At 51.9% G+C, this 16852-nt stretch overlaps 1 protein-coding gene across 1 annotated transcript in view; it reads right to left on the reverse strand.

Moving 5' to 3' along the window:
- Window positions 1-15836, reverse strand: part of NSUN2 (NOP2/Sun RNA methyltransferase 2) — a 30333-nt gene extending 14497 nt beyond the window's left edge. Inside the window, exons 1-11 of the mRNA XM_078617788.1 lie at window positions 15612-15836; window positions 12222-12382; window positions 11533-11637; window positions 9911-10016; window positions 8256-8327; window positions 6795-6879; window positions 5485-5731; window positions 4334-4408; window positions 3330-3460; window positions 2455-2528; window positions 315-445 (exon numbers count right to left, since the gene is read on the reverse strand). Of these exons, the coding sequence (XP_078473914.1) occupies window positions 315-445; window positions 2455-2528; window positions 3330-3460; window positions 4334-4408; window positions 5485-5731; window positions 6795-6879; window positions 8256-8327; window positions 9911-10016; window positions 11533-11637; window positions 12222-12382; window positions 15612-15833 (1409 nt within the window). The 5' untranslated portion in view covers window positions 15834-15836. The remainder of the gene's footprint in view (window positions 1-314; window positions 446-2454; window positions 2529-3329; window positions 3461-4333; window positions 4409-5484; window positions 5732-6794; window positions 6880-8255; window positions 8328-9910; window positions 10017-11532; window positions 11638-12221; window positions 12383-15611) is intronic.
- Window positions 15837-16852: the final 1016 nt, after the last annotated feature.

Below are 16852 nucleotides of genomic sequence, written 5' to 3' on the forward strand. Positions count from 1 at the left end.
TCACCGTCAATCGTTTAATCCCCACGAAGCGCCACACGGGGAGCGAGTTTCACGACATTGGCGCGCGGCGATCCACCAACCCCACACCGCTGCCACCACCGGCCAGCCGGCCGGCCAAATAATTAGTTTTTAAGGATGGAGGAGGAGGTCACGTACGAAAGGTGGGCAGCCGATCAAATAATTCGTTTTTAAGGATGAAGGAGGTCACGTACGAGAGGTGGGGCACCTTTGTTGTCCTCCACCCGCACCTCCGATGAGCACGGTTGGCTCCGTGCGCTGCGAAAGAAGTTCAACGCACGCTCGCACGCACGTACCAGCGGTGGAGGTTGAGATTCTGGAGGACCGCCGGGTCGGGCGGAGGGAACATAGTCTGACGCAACTGGGCGCGACGTTCAGGCGGCACGGACTCCAGGTTCTCGAACCACGCCCCGTCCTTCGTCATGACCTGAACGTGGTCACACGCACACACAACAACAATAACTACAAAGGTCCCCCGTGTCGTAGCCTACACACACCGTTGGGGCAAGTGTTGTCAGCGAGGACTTACAGAGGCTGGAACAGACGCGTGAGCGGGTGGGTGTGGGCAGCATCACCCTACAGTGCTGACGTTGACACAGCGCACCAGGTACTCATGAACGAAATCTATAAATTTTAATTTTATTTTACCAGGTATGGCGCACTGAGCCGTCTAACACTTTTTCAGAAGCGACCCGGCCACAAATGATAGCTCAACCAAGTGGCTTATCATCATCACGTGGACATTTATAGCGGTAGCCAAATATTCTCGAAAGCATGTCGATTCTAAATGTGGAAGGAGAGAAATCCCAGCGACCACGGGGAAGACAGGCACGCAAACACCAAAAATACAGGCATCAGGGTCGGGATGGAACCCACGATTTGCTGTATACCAGGCAAGGTGGTTAAGTATAGTAATAGGTTTTTACCCTTTCAACTGGTACAAAAACTGATACCTTTATACAAGGGATCATGTTTGCAATAACCACAACACAAGCAGTCAAGGTGAAAACAAAAAGAAACAACTCTGATAATGATATGCACTGTCCTTGAAGTTGATTGGGCCACACCCGAGACAGCTTTTCTTAGAGCCTAGTCTCCATTGGTGTTGGACCAGATGACACCAAAAAGGCGTACAACTCAAAAACAGCGCACTATCAGAGTATTGAGAGCTCGGGGTAAGCATTTACACTATGAGACATCTCCTTTACCAGTAGCAAAATATAGTAATAGGTTTTTACCCTTTCAACTGGTACAAAAACTGATACCTTTATACAAGGTTGTGTTGTGGTTATTGCAAACATGATCCCTTGTATAAAGGTATCAGTTTTTGAACCAGTTGAAAGGGTAAACACCTATTACTATATTTTTCCACTGGTAAAGGAGATGTCTCAGTGTAAAGGTGGTTAAGATCTCGCCTAGTCGAACATCAGACATCACTCGCCACTGGTGAGAATTACAAGTATTATTTTGACAGTCACATGACAAACGTGACTCTGGCAGGCTGAATAAAGAAATTCTGGCACCCCCACCCCCCCGCTATTGTGCGGCCCAGAGGTCACTTGAAGAAGAGATCTCAGAGGCAGCTCTCTGATGTCCACTTCCACAGGCCGTGGAAGGGCTCGCAGAGGAGATCCGAATGGACGCGCCGTCCCTTGACGCGGCAGCACCAATCATCGTAAAAACCGGGCAACCCGAGTTTGAGTCCTGTCCGCGGCTCACATCGGCCGTGGGTGGCGTCCGTTTAACGCATGGGACAAACGGGCAAAGTGAGAAATTGGAAGATTTAAAAGAAACACTAAAACCATAACACGGATGGACGTACGGAAGCATGTACGGACGGAAGGGTCGAGGTGAGGAACATTTTTTTAAAATCCTTCATATTAAGTTCGCGTGCTTGCTTGCTTGCTTAGGACCGTGCAAATCTTTCGGTCGTTTTTTAACCCACTTCCCGTGATCCAATCGAGCTGACATTTTCCACACAGACTCGTTGTGTGTGACAATTAATTTTCGTGAAAAAAAATCCAAAATTTTACACTGTTTAGGGAAAACAAATTAAATATTTAATTACCAATTGCTTAATGGTGGCAGACAATCATCTAACCCATAGGTGGCAGCCATCTCAAGCCAGAGGACGAGAGGACTCTAGCCGCCACGCATATAAAGGATTTATAGTGAAAAACTTTGTTTTTACGGGTTTACTTGTTTTAAATCTTGATTTGAGGCTTTCGTGGCTGCAGGAATCCATACTCTTTGGTTCTTTGGGTAAAGTCACGTGGGTAGAAAATTAAATAAATCACGACGTTTCGGGCGCAACACAAGTGTCCGTCATCAGGTGGGAAAGCGTGGTCTGCTGCCTCAGCGTGATTTATTTTTATTTTATTTTATACCTACGTGACTTTACCGTAAGAACCAAATAGATTTTTTTCAAAGTCAAACCTTCCAGGCGGTGAGTCCCGGCATGCGCTTGAGCTGAGTGAGTTCCTCCGAAACGTCCACCAACTCCAGGGCTCCTGCACGGGGAGGGTGGGGGGAGGGGTCAGGGGTCACGTGGAGATCAACGAGAACTAAGCTTAATTGTGAAATGCAGCGTACCGATGTTTCAATGAAATGGTTGATGTTAAGACAGGGGAGAGGAACGCATGCCACGGAGAACAACGGAACGCTCAACCATCATTCACCTCCCCTCTGTCCGTCCGTTTGCTCGTCCATCTGTCTAGCTTTTGGTTTGTCTGTTAACATCACGGTTGCTAGGAGATGTTAACTCCCTCGCCTGGCATACAGGAGGTTGTGCGTTCGATCCCGACCCTGACGCCTGCTGCTGTATATTTGGAGTTGGCGTGTCTCTCTCCCCGTGGTCGCGTGGATTTTTCTCAGGGTCCTCCGGTTTTTCGCAGCACATTTGGAGTATTTGGCGATGTGTGTTTGGAGTATTTGGCTGCTATACATTTCCACGTGATGATAAGCCACTTTGCGGCCAGGTCGCTTGTGAAAAAGAGCTGTACAGCTTAGCGGGCCTTACCTGGTAAAATAAAAAGTTTCTCGTTTTTATAGTTTTAAGCGAGCTTGGGGGCAGGACACGTCCCTTGAGGTACGACCACGACCAGCGCCGGCCGTGGTCGAGACTAACCGCGGAGTGGCAGCAACGCCCACCGCAGCACGACGCCTGCTCGCGCGGATTCCGTTCGCGTTCGTCCCCGGAAAGCTTTCCAATCGGCGGCACGGAAGCCGACGACGACAGGGGGCAGAGGGGCGACGGGCAGGAGGGACAAGCGGGCGGGAACGAGGGCCGGCGGGGGGCGACAGCGACGCACCTTGGCTGCTGTGGAGCAGCGAGGCGACCACGGCCTCGTTCTCCACGGGGTTGAGGGAGCACGTGGAGTAGACCATGCGGCCGCCCACCGCCAACAGCTCCGCGCCGCGCACCGAGATCCTCCGCTGGAGCCTGCGGAGCGACGGAGAGACGCGGTCGCGTGTGGGAGACGTGGTGACGTGTGGGAGACGCGGTCACGTGTGGGAGACGCGGTCGCGTGTGGGAGACGCGGTCGCGTGTCGGAGACGCGGTCGCGAGTGGGAGACGCGGTCGCGAGTGGGAGACGCGGTCGCGTGTGGGAGACGCGGTCGCGTGTGGGAGACGCGGTCGCGAGTGGGAGACGCGGTCGCGTGTGGGAGACGCGGTGACGTGTGGGAGACGCGAAGGACTGAGCGGTGTCGAGGGTGGGCGACATCAACGGTGTTAATGGTGGGCAATGTCGCGTACGTAGAGGGTGGGAGAAGTCGAGGGCAGACGCAGCGACAATCGGCTCGGCGGCACCAACGCAAAGCAGGAGCAGAAACCTGACGGAAATCTCCGGGCCAAGCAACAACCGTCTCTGCCGCACGTGCGCTAAAATGGGCAACGGGTCGTCCCCCACGTGACCGTCGCCACGCTCGCGGTGCCACCCACCCACGTGACCGTGCCACGCTCGTAGGCGCGGTGCCACCCACCCACGTGACCGTGCCACGCTCGTAGGCGCGGTGCCACCCACCCACGTGACCGTGCCACGCTCGTAGGCGCGGTGCCACCCACCCACGTGACCGTGCCACGCTCGTAGGCGCGGTGCCACCCACCCACGTGACCGTGCCACGCTCGTAGGCGCGGTGCCACCCACCCACGTGACCGTGCCACGCTCGGAGGCGCGGTGCCACCCACCCACGTGACCGTCGCAACGCTCGGAGGCACGGTGCCACCCACCCACGTGACCGTCGCAACGCTCGGAGGCGCGGTGACACCCACCCACGTGACCGTCGCAACGCTCGGAGGCACGGTGACACCCACCCGTGCATGTTGAGGCCGTTGCCTGGCGTCCATTTCTTCCACACGTCGATGTTTTTGCGAAGTGTTCCATCGCCGCTAAAAACAACAACAACAGCAACAACAAACGATGGCATCTCAAGTCCAGGAGATGGCTTTCGATTTGTCCGATCTCGTGTTCACTACCCCATTCCCCAAACCAGAGCTAGTAATTATAATGATGGATTAGGTTACATCGGGGAGAGGTGGCCCAGTGATTCACGCACCGAGTCGTGAATCTGGCAACCCGAGTTTGACTCCTGGCCATGGCTAACATCAGCGGCGAGTGGAATCTGGATTTGCAACGATGGACGGATGGATGCATGGTTGGATAGATGTAGAGACAGAGAGATGGTTGGTTGGATGGACCGAGAGAGAGTTGATCGATGGAGATATGGACAGAATAACAGAGAATGGATGGTTGAATGGACAGACAGAATGGAAAGATTGATTGAATGGAAGGACGGATGAACTGACGGAAGGAATGACGGATGTGTGTGCGAATAATGAACGTACGTATGTGCGGGTGGTCTCCCTGTTCAGGCAGATCGACCGATGTGACACACGGACGATTTGTCGATCGATCGACAGACAGAACAACACACCGATGACTGACAAGACACATGACAGACGATATCCAGGTGGACGGACAGATGGACTGACGGGACTGGGCCGCCACGGTGGTGAGATGTTAACTACCTCGCCTGGTATCCAGGAGGTCGCGAGTTCGATCCCGACCCCGACTCATGTTCATTATTTGGAGTTTGCATGTTCTCCATGTGGTTGCGTGGACTTTTCCTCCACATTTAGAATCAACGTGCACGTTGTGTATTTGGCTGCCGTTTCAATGTCCACATTGTGAGCCACTTCGTTGGGCTATAAATAACTACATAGCTCAGTTGGCTTTACCTGGTAAAATAAAAATTAGTATAGTAGTGTAGACTGAGATGACTGGCAAGATGCACCACCTTGTGCCCCTTAGACACACACCATACCACCATAGAGGAACTGGCATTGGTCCCAAAACCACATTCCCAATTGTGAAAAACCACCTGCAAATTGCAGTCTCATATAGCTTTTAAAAGTGACCGACTGACGCACGAACGGTTCACGTTGGCGCGCACGACGCACGGTACCTGCACGGCACGTCGGCGAGGATTCGGTCGAAGCGGAGGAACTGGCGCGTCGCGGCGGCGGTCGCGGCAGCCTCCCCCACCGCCGACGCCGGGGCAGGCGGCGGCGTCGGCGGCGTCATCTGCAGCAGCGGCAGGCTGCCGGCGTCGTGGTTGCTCACGATGACGCAGGGGCTGTGCAGGCGTTTCGACTGGTGCACAAGCAGGTAGCAGCGCTTGTTGTCCGAGTCGTTAGCGATGATGAAGCCGTCTGCCAGGAGACAGGGAGAGACACGGGTGGAAAGGACGTCAAGTTTATACTGGTAGGAACCTCCTGGTTAGACCAGCCCACGGGGGATTATTGTGTCTGTCCGTCGTGCGGGATGGGCTGGGTGGGGAGGGTGAGGCTGGGAGGGGTGTTGCTGGGTGGGGAAGGGCTGGTCACCCCGTGGTGCCCTTATAAAACTCAACGTTTAACCTACTCACGCCGGCTTGTGCCCGCCCTCACAGTCGGCCATATTTGCGGAACACACCACGCCGCCGTTGACCCTGGCCATTGACCGAGCAGCCCAACGTTCCTACCAGCTCCCTCCGCAGGAATGTGTTTTATTTGTGGAACCGGGAGCGAACTCGGGGGAGATCAGGATGAGTCTCATTCGTAAGAGAGACTACTCCGGGTCACTCCTTGACCAGGGGCAGTTTCCGACATACAGCAGAACCCACTTAGTGTCTCGCAATTTTCTTGCCGGGTGGAGCAGCGGTGAGCCCACGGTACTCTGAACGTGACGCGAGTCCCATTCCCGGCAACATTTGTGGGCAGCAGGGTGGTGAACACTCGTGCCTCACAGCGGGAAGGACCTGGGTTCGATTCCCGACTCGGGCACCTTCCCGTGTTTGAGTTTGTGGTTCTCCCCCTTGCTCTGCTTGGGCTTATCCAGAGTTCTCCGTTTTTCTCCCATAGCGAGATAAAAATCTACGTTCTGTAGAACTTTTTTCGCACGGTACCTAGCCAACCATGCTAACCAGAGGTGCCGAATGTAACCTGCAAATTACTCGATTGCGATCAAAGACAAAGATCCCCCGTATATAGTTTAAGGCTATACAGGGGATATTTGTCTTTTTGTGTGCATACGTGTGTGTGTGCGTGTGTGTGCGTATGAGTCGACTATGGGGAGACAAAGGCGGCCGGGCGTGGTGTTGGCCACCCACCCCCTCGCGTGCCCGTGCCGTCCTTCATCGGTGCTACTCGCTAACAGCACTTGCCAACAGTCTGCTAAGGCTACACCGGAAGGGATCTTTGTCTTTGTGTGTGTGCGTGTGTCTGTGCGTCATACCGGGGAGAGGCGTGCTCATGTCAGAGTGCAGCATCTCGATCAGCTGCGCCGTCTTCGAGCCCGGCGCTGCGCACATGTCCAGCACCTGGGGATCAGCTTCACGGTCATCGTCGACAACAGCAGCAGCAGTGACAGCAGTGACAGCAGTGACAGCAGTGACAATGGAAACAATAGCAGCAGCAGCGGCAAATGCAACAGCAGACGCAGTACAGGCTTGACAGCAATTATCAAATTGTACACGGCATGATAAGTCGTGGGTTCGATCCCGGTGTTTCCCTCCAAATCTAGAAATGTGCATTTAGAGTATTTGGCTGCTATAAATGTCCACGCGATAAGCCACTTTGTTGAGCTATCATTTGTGCGGAGTGGCGGTGTAGTTTTGATGACAACAGAACAAGATGGGTTGATAAGGAGGGGTTGGGATAGGCCCGGTCGTAGCTGGGGGGGGGGCGACAGGAATCTGGGGGGCTGAAAATTATTCAGGCATCATTGTATCAACAGCATCAGCAGCAACATACTAAAGATGATGATGACGACGAATGAACAATGAGGCTTCCCGTTTAACACGTAAGCTTTCGTGACCAATATTATCCAAAGAGGTATTTTTGAGTTGGATATTTACGGCATCGAACTAAAAATAAAACAAACTCTTTGGGTCTTTCGGGAAAGTCACGTAGATAGAAAAATAACAGATCACGACGTTTCGATCGCAACGCAGGCAATCGTCCTCAGGTGTATCTACGTGACTTTACTGAAAGACACAAAGAGGATGATTTCCTGCAGTCACGAAAGCCTTAAATCAAGATTCAAAATAAAACCTTTACTATGGATGAGGCTTCCATCTGTAATAAAGGTCGTGAAAGCGACTTCTGGAATCCGGTCTTTATTTGTCTTTCGTTCACAATACTCCAGTCTTACTCCTTCACGCTGCTGACAGACAGCGTGAGAGAGAGAGAGAAACACGCGTGGCCACGTGGCAGCCTGGACCACGTGGGCAGCCTGGACCACGTGGGCAGCCTGGACCACGTGGGCAGCCTGGACCACGTGGCAGCCTGGACCACGTGGCAGCCTGGACCACGTGGCAGCCTGGACCCCGCTCCAACGTGGCCTCACCCTCCGTTCGTTCCAGATCTGACCACGTGTTGTTCGACTCCACCCCTTTTAATACCCGGGTCACGTGGTACCTTTCCACCAATCCTGGTTAACCTCTATGGAATCTTCTAGACTCCATCGTAGGCTCCCGGGACCACGCCTCTGACTCGTCTCCCCATTGGCTGTGGCTAAAGCCAGCAGAACCAATCCTCTACTTACAGATGTCACCTTCCCATTACGTCAGGGCCACGCCCCTAGACTTCCCCCCATTGGCTATGGGCCAGGACCGGCAGAGCCAATCATCGTGACGAGGTGTGATCCGTCAGCAACCCGGATATATCCTCACATTACATATCCATCTCGCGTTACCTTGTGGTGCGGCTCCACCTTGAGCAGGAGCGGAGGGATCATGCTCACCGCTTCTTGGCGGCTGATGTTTCCCTGTTACGGTTAAAGGCGAGAAACAACACTGTTATTATCATCATCATGACTACGATTGGTTAGCCAGGAAGGCCTCAATTGTGAGTCTCATGGACTCTCTCGGGTGGTTTCTGCCAATTTTTCGCAGGAGAGGGAGGGGGGGTGTGGGTAGGGGGGCGATGATTGCTACCACCCCGACTGCCGATTCACTCAGAATTCTATCCGGTGCAGCAGTGAGGTGGCCCCTGGTTACTCCACCCCAGATATGACTGCAACAGGATCTCGGCTTCGGCCAAGTCCGTGCTTTGTACAGCGGTGATAGTTTGTTTGGAGTTCAAGATTGGCGAACACGTCGTGCAAACTTAGCCAAAAGAATTCGTTTCTGTTTTCCTGCTCCAATGAGCATTGAGGCGGTGGTCACCTCCTGCAAAGCCAGTGGTGGAAATTCCACATTCCTATGACAGGGGAGGGGGGGGGGGTCTCTCCATTTGAGAACCACAGTTCACCTCCCCACAAAGTGGTACTCGTTGTATCGACCCTGGGTGGATGATGAGCCGAGTCAACCCACGACGAGGATTTGAACTGTATGCGCGAACGTTGCATTTATTTCGCGGCGCACGTAGCCAACCGTGCCAATCGGATTGCAGGCCGCTCGCTTCACCACCAGCAGCAGACAAATGGTCACCGCATCGCGGCGCTTTCAGATGCACTTCTGCGGCCGTCTGGAACGCTCTTCCTTACGATATCAGGAAGCCACTGGAGCTATGCACTTTTAAACCATCATCTAGCTTGACAAACTCATTTCTGTAGAACTGCTTTGTGTTGTTTAGTTTGTTGTCCTTCACCTTCCCCCACACCCGTACCTCCGATTAGCGCAGTCGGCTCCTTAGAGTGCGAGAGAAGTTCCACATTCATGCCAACATACACCATCGATATTTTTTTGTCTAAGCCAGGGGTCGGCCACCTGCGGCTCCGGAGGCTGCACGAGACCCTTTAAAGAACTTTCTTCGTGACGTTAGTCATCAAGGACCACCGTCCCGTCTCGTATTCACCACGTTGCATTGCGGCTCTTGAAATTCTTTTTTTTCATATATATAGGTAGTCCCCGAGATACGATGGTCCGACTTACGATATTTCGATCTTACCATGGCGATACGACAAAATTGCCATCAACAACCTAACATCGTTCAAGTATGCAGACGACGGACAGAATCTTGGTGAGTACAGTACAATATGATACGATATGATACGTTCAATGCATGTTCAAAGTTATTATAGCAGATAGGATTGTTTCCTGAAAAAAACTTTCTATTAAATTGCAGTTCATATAGGTAGGCTAAGAATTCACCTTGGTTTTTTTTACTTTACATTTTACTGTGCAATACAGTATTGTAAGTAATAAATACATACAGTATATAGTTTATACAGTACGGTACTGTAAATTGCTCTATTTTGCTAAATTATCACCATTCTTTAAGACTCCTGGGTAGGCTAGGCCATCTTCAACTTACAATATTTTCGACTTACGATGGGGTCGTCGTAACGCATCTCCATCGTAAGTAGAGGACTACCTGTATACCGAATTATAACAAAAATGGACTCACCGACTCCGTCTCCGTGATGAGGAACTGGTGGAACGCCTCCAGCAGGTGGCACTTGCGGATGCTCTTCCGGCTCAGATTCACCTGCCAGCCAAACTCGTTGGGGTACCTCGAGGAGGAGGAGGAGGGCGAAATCGCGATAATAATTTTTTTTTTTCCTCCCACCGCGCAAACGAGCTGCGCCAAAAGGGGCCCTTGGCAGAGCGCCGGGTTGTTGGCCGCTGACGTCGCGTGCAAGGAACGAGCCGGGGTCACGCGCACGACGATGATTGTCAGAATCAGAGAATTTATTCAGACTGGATAAATCCGATGAGCTACGAAAGCTCTTTTTCACGGATGTCCGGTAGGGACGGGCAAGAGTGTTGCCGCAACAAACAATTGCAGAAACATGATAAGAATGCAACGTACAAGAAAGATAAACAAATCACCCAATAAGTAATATTTAAAAAAATATTTTTTTTAAACACGCTTTAATGAAATGTACCCTACTAGAAATGGAAGAACTCCACGACTCCAGGAAGTGGCCCCGAAGCTTGCCATAACGTAAGGGACCGTGGTGATTTACAGCCAACGTCAGTTGAGCGTGGACAATTAGACCCGAGCCGAAACATAACATATAAAAAAGATTGTTTAAAAATATTTGTATTATTTTTTATGATAGAATATAGTATTGTCATCAGTATGACATAAGTATACCAAGTTTGCAGTTGATACCACATTGGAAAGTGGGCTACAAGATTTGAGGATACTACAACAACAACAGAGTGAGTTAATAGAAATTGATCATTCTTGTTATTTTCTGTCGCCGACCACCCCCCCTAGCGTGTAAAAACAACGTCTGGACGGACAGATAAGACTAGACGGACGAACAAAGGGATTGATACAAGGACGAGAGGGATGGACTGATAGACTTCGGGATGAACAAACGGAAGAAAAGACCAACGGACAAACGAACGGACCGACCGACACCTGGAAGGATTCACAGACGAAACAACGGACGGATATGGCGACAGATGAACGTGTAATGTGAGGATATATCCCGGGTTGCTGATGGATCACACCACGTTACGATGATTGGCTCTACCGGTCCTGGCCCATAGCCAATGGGGGGAAGTCTAGGGGCGTGGCCCTGACGTAACGGGAAGGTGACATCTGTAAGTGGAGGATTGGTTCTGCTGGCTTTAGCCACAGCCAATGGGGGGACGAGTCAGGGGCGTGGTCCCGGGAGCCTACCATGGAGTCAAGAAGATTCCATAGAGGTTAACCAGGATTGGTGGAAAGGTACCACGTGACCCGGGTATTAAAAGGGGTGGAGACGGACAACACGTGGTCAGATCTGGAACGAACGGAGGGTGAGGCCACGCTGGAGCGGGGTCCAGGCTGCCACGTGGTCCAGGCTGCCACGTGGCCGCGCGTGCCTCTCTCTCTCTATCCCTCTCACGCTGTCTGTCAGCAGCGTGAAGGAGTAAGATGAGAAGGTTGTGAACGAAAGACAAATAAAGACCGGATTCCAGAAGTCGCTTCCACGACCTTTATTACAAACGGACGGACAAATGAACAGACAAACCAACAGGTGAACAGACGGAAGGACGGAGGGGAGGGAGGTGGATGATGGTTGAGCGTACCATTCGAGCTGTTTTGGAGCCTCCACGGGCTGCCCGTCCACCTCCAGCCCCACCAGCTCGCTGAAGAACTTGCTCTTGAGGCAGCGGAGGAGCTCATCGGCGTGGCTGCAAGGCGATGGGCGGCACGAGTCAACAATTGACCACGCGGAAATGAGTACCTTTCACTCCACGCGCCGCCAGCTTCTTCAGAAAAACCGAATCAAGCATCTTCGAATCCTCAAAGAAGCTCGCAGGTAGTGTTGTGCGTAGCAAAACATTCCGACGTCATTCCGAAACACTGCACGGTATGACCCTATGAACTATATTTATTTCACAAGATAATGGCCCACAGAGCTATACAGCTCTTTTTCAGGAGCGACCTGGCCACAAATGATAGCTCAACAAAGTGGCTTATCACGTGGAAAATTTATCGCGGCAAAATACTCTAAACGCAACGTTGATTCTAAATGAAGCAGGGAAAACCGGAGGACTGGAAGAAAAATCCACATGGCCACAGGGAGAACACGCAAACTCCAGATATACAGCAAGTGTCAGGGTCGGGGTCGAACCCACAACCTCCTGGATACCAGGCGAGGCAGTTAACATCGCGCCCTGGAAACACATCGGGGAGCCTTGCGAGCAAACGGGTCGCGGTAGAGCTCGCAATGATTCGCCAAATCGCGACGGGAGCCGAATCGATGCGCCCCTACCTCTTGTATCCCGTGATGCGGAACGTGGCGGGCAGCGGCTCTCGAAGGGCCTCCATGAAGGCGCTCCACTCGGCCTCGGGCACGATGGCCTGCTCCTGGTAGTACGACTCAAACTGCTTGTTCTCCTTCACGATCTCCGCGTAACCAGCTCCCCAGCCACCCTGCCGGGTCGACGGAAGGCAGACACACACACACGCAGACAAAGTCATGAAAAAATAAGAATAGGCTTTATCCTTTCTGGCACTAAAGCAGGCGTTAAGATGTTCACAAATAAGACACCGATTGCAAAGCATGAAGTTTGCATTAACCTCACATACTTGTGGAAAAACATGCTAACATGCTCTGATAATATCTGCATTTTATACTCTTGGTTCTTTCGGTAAAGTCACGTAGGTAAAGAAAATAAAAAATAATAAAATAAAATATTTAAAAAACTGCATTAAATCACGACGTTTCAACACAAGCAATCATCATCAGGTGTGAAAATCACAACAGGTGAACAGATGAACGGACGGACAGACAGAGGGGATTGGCCTACACCAGAGACAGCCTTCTTTATTGCCGTGTCTAGCCAGTGTTAGACCAGTAAACAATGCCAAAAGGCGAAGACCACAACGACTTTTGCAAATATCAAAGTAAGAACCACTTGGGTTGAGCTGTTATATCTATGGGACCTTTTCTGCCAGTGCCACAATTATGAAAAAATAAGAAAAGGCTTTAACCTTTCCGACAATGAAACAGGTGCTAAGATGTTCAAACACTAAATAGATACTCTATACGCTTAGGTTTTTCGGTAAAGTCACGTAGGTAAAAAAAAAATTTAATTAATGAAAGTAAAATAAAAAATCACGACGTTTCGGAGGCAACACAAGCTTCCGTCTTCAAGTGGAACCGTCACAGCACGATTGCTGTATCAAGTAAAGATAGATACCTATTGCAAGGCATCAAATCTGCACGATCCGCACATACCTGCGGCAAAACATGCAAACACACGTGCGCTCCGATTGTGATGTTGCCAAAAAAGTCCCATAGAGGCACAAAGTCAGCAAACCTACACCCCCCCCCCCCTTCCACTGTCCAACCAAGTAGCGCTGAGATCCGTGGATGGGAATCGAACTCGGATCTTCACGCCTGGCATGCAGGAGGATCGTGGGTTCGATCCCGACGCGGACGCCTGCCGCCTCTCTCCCCGTGGTCAAGTGCGTTTTTCTCCGGGTCCTCCGGTTTTTCCCTCCACATTTAGTGAAATGGGTCTGGAGTATTTGGCAACTGCCATACATTTCCACGCGATGATCAGCCACTTCGTTGAGCAGTCATTTGTGGCCAGGTCGCATATGAAAAAAAGAGCCATATTGCTCAGTGGGCCTCACCGAGTAAAATAAAAAGGAGTTTTTTTCAAGTGGCGTTAAGCACTCCGCCACCGATCCACCCTTCTGAGCCAGAAAAAAAAGGTCCCACTATTTATTGCATTGGGGTTGTTTGTCGGGGTTTTTCTTTCTCCACCAGCTTCCGTTCTCTGCGTCTTTCTCTGGTCAAACACACGGTCCTCACATCTCGTGCCACCGCATCCTCCCATATCACCGGCCCTCTGCTGCTGCCCTGCATCGGAGGCATCTTGTTGGCGCTTTAAAATTCACGTGTTTTTTTTTTTGGGTTCGAACGCGCAAATATAAAATGTGTCGTTAAACCCGCCGCCACACCACCACCCGACACGGCCAATTAGTAAGGTTTCTCTACCTACGTGACTTTACCGAAAGAACCAATGAGTATAGTAATTCCTGCAGTCACGAAAACTTCAAAGCTAGATTAAAACGTGTCAATTAGTCACTGCCGCAGCACAACCGGTGTGTTGGAGAGTAAACCCACAACATTTACAATTTGAGTATCATATTCTTGGTTCTTTCGGTTAAGTCACGTAAAAGGGAAATAATAAAATAATATTAATATAAAACAATAAAAATTCTTACGACGTTTCGACTGCAACACAAGCAATCATCATCAGATGTAAAATCCACACTTTTTTCAAATTTTCTTGCCGTGTTTTTCATACCCGATGATGATTGCTTGTGTTGCAGTCGAAACGTCGTGAGAATTTTTATTGGTTTATATTTATAGTATTTTAGTATTTCCCTTCTACGTGACTTTACCGAAAGAAGCAAGAATATGAATCCCTGCAGTCACGAAAGTTTTAAATCACAATTCGAGTATCGTGACGTTTCGCTGGTGATTGCAAACCAGCATCATCAGGTCGATGAGCCAGAATTGTGCACAAATCTTCCCGTTTCCATCTTAAATAGAGGGGGGAGGGGGGGACAAAGGTCACGTCATCGCTGTGACCCGAACAGGATCAAAGACCAGAGGGGGGTGAATGAGGTCATTTGGATTCTAGATTTGAAGCTTTCGTGACTGCAAGGATTCATATTCTTAGGTTTTTTCGGTAAAGTCACGTAGGTAACATTTTTAAATTAATGAAAGTAAAATAAAAAATAAAATAAAAATCACGACGTTTCGGAGGCAACACAAGCTTCCGTCTTCAGGTGGAACCGTCACAGCACGATAGCTGTATCAAGTGGATTGTTAATCTTGAGAATATGTTGGTGGAGTTAGTCGCAGTTAATCAACAAAAAGCGGCATGTTTTGCATTTAGTTTGCTGTCCTTCCCCGCACCTCCGAATTGGCCAAAGTAGAAAAATTACATCCACAAATTATTTATGTTTGGGGAAACACACCGCAATCATCCCCTCCCCTACTGTGAAAACTTGACCCTGCTGAAAAATAATCTTGAGACTCAATGAGGCTTTCCTGAGTAAATCAGCGGAATTATAATCATTAGTCAACTGAGCATTGAGTATATATCGCTGCTCATCTCCCGCTTACAGCCCTGCAAAGCCATCGGTGGAAATTCCACATTACTATGGCCGGAGGGAGAGGGGGGGGGGGATTGAGTCTCCCCACGAGACGACCCCACGAATGTGAGACTCGCTAGATCACGAGTGGGCCGAGACCCAGGCCGTGAACAACTTGTGGCTCAATAAGACCCGGGCCCCTGGCGTGAGCAACTTCTGAAGGCAACACATGCAACACAATTTGCTTGCTCGCCACGCTGCTGCCGAGGTGAGAACATTTTGATACTTTTTTTGCCGCCATCTTACGTGGGGAGACCCGCCGCCTCGGGTCACTGTGGGAACCGCACCACGTGACGTCCCCCACCCCCACCCCAGTCCCTCACGACCCCCACTCGTTAACACGGCCACGTGTCTCCACCCGTCCACCCCTAACCAAGATGGCGGCGAAAACCCCCCCACCCACAACGTTCTAAATGACGTCACCGCACACGCATTCGTAACTGTATTTAAAATAATAAAATAATATAACCATCGACCACTCAACTCTTTCGCCTCCGTCTCCTCCATCTCGCCTCTCCGCCGCGGGCTTTTTCATCCCGGGTCTCTTCCTGCGGGTCATGGCGACGGACCGGCACTGGACGATTGCGGGCGACGCGAGCTGGAGACTCGATGCGAATTCGCGTCTCGTCCAAACGCCGCCTCCACCACCACCTCCACCACCTCGTGCGAGCACGCGGACCCAGAGGCGCAGCAGCGGCGTTTGCATTGCCCCCCCCCTACACCCCTTCCGGCCCCCACCCCTTCCGCCTCTCCCCCCCCCACACCCCTTCCGGCCCCCACCCCTTCCGCCTCTCCCCCCCACCCCTTCCGCCTCTCCCCCCCCCACACCCCTTCCGGCCCCCACCCCTTCCGCCTCTCCCCCCCACACACCCCTTCCGGCCCCCACCCCTTCCGCCTCTCCCCCCCCACACCCCTTCCGGCCCCCACCCCTTCCGCCTCTCCCCCCCACACCCCTTCCGGCCCCCACCCCTTCCGCCTCTCCCCCCCCACACCCCTCCCCCCCCACACCCCCTCCTCCTCCCCCCCTCCTCCTCTCCCCCCCCCACCCCCTCTCCCACATGCCCCCTCTCTCCCACCGCCCCCCACCCCTCCAAAGGCCCCGCCCCTTGTCCGGCTGGAGAAGCATACCCATTGGTCCGAGGTCACGCGCGTGCGACGGCGGGTCTGGCCAATGAGCGGGTCGGGGTTACCAACCCCTCCCCGCCCTCCTCCTATGCGTGCTGCGAAATGCAGACTGGGGGCGGGGGGTTCCCATCCACGTGGTTCCAATTTACTGTAGTGGGGGAGGGGAGGTAGTGGTAGCGGTAGGGGGAGGGTGAGGGTAGAGGTGGGAGAGGGGGGGTATAGAGGGGGGGGGTAGAGGAGGGTGGGGGAGGGGTAGAGGAGGGTGAGGGGGTAGAGGGGGTGGGGGTAAAGGGGGTGGAGGGGTAGAGGAGGGTGGGGGGGTGTAGAGGGTGGGGGGGGTAGAGGGGGGTGGGAGGGTAGAGGGTGGGGGGGTAGAGGAGGGTGACGGGGATGGGGGGGGCCTCAACTAAAAATGACGTCAGTATGTAACTGCTATGACGTCATCACTGGGAACCACTCCATTCAGAATCAGAATATTTATCCTGGAGGAATCCGATGAGCTATAAAGCTCTTTTCCACAGCTGTCCAAGTAGGGGGCGGGTCAGTAAAGTTACAATAACAAAGATAGGAAATAATTAAAAGTACAGGATAGGAAGGGCA

This window comes from Lampetra planeri, chromosome 54 (genome assembly GCF_965212315.1).
Source record: "Lampetra planeri chromosome 54, kcLamPlan1.2.h2, whole genome shotgun sequence".
Taxonomy (NCBI): domain Eukaryota; kingdom Metazoa; phylum Chordata; class Hyperoartia; order Petromyzontiformes; family Petromyzontidae; genus Lampetra; species Lampetra planeri.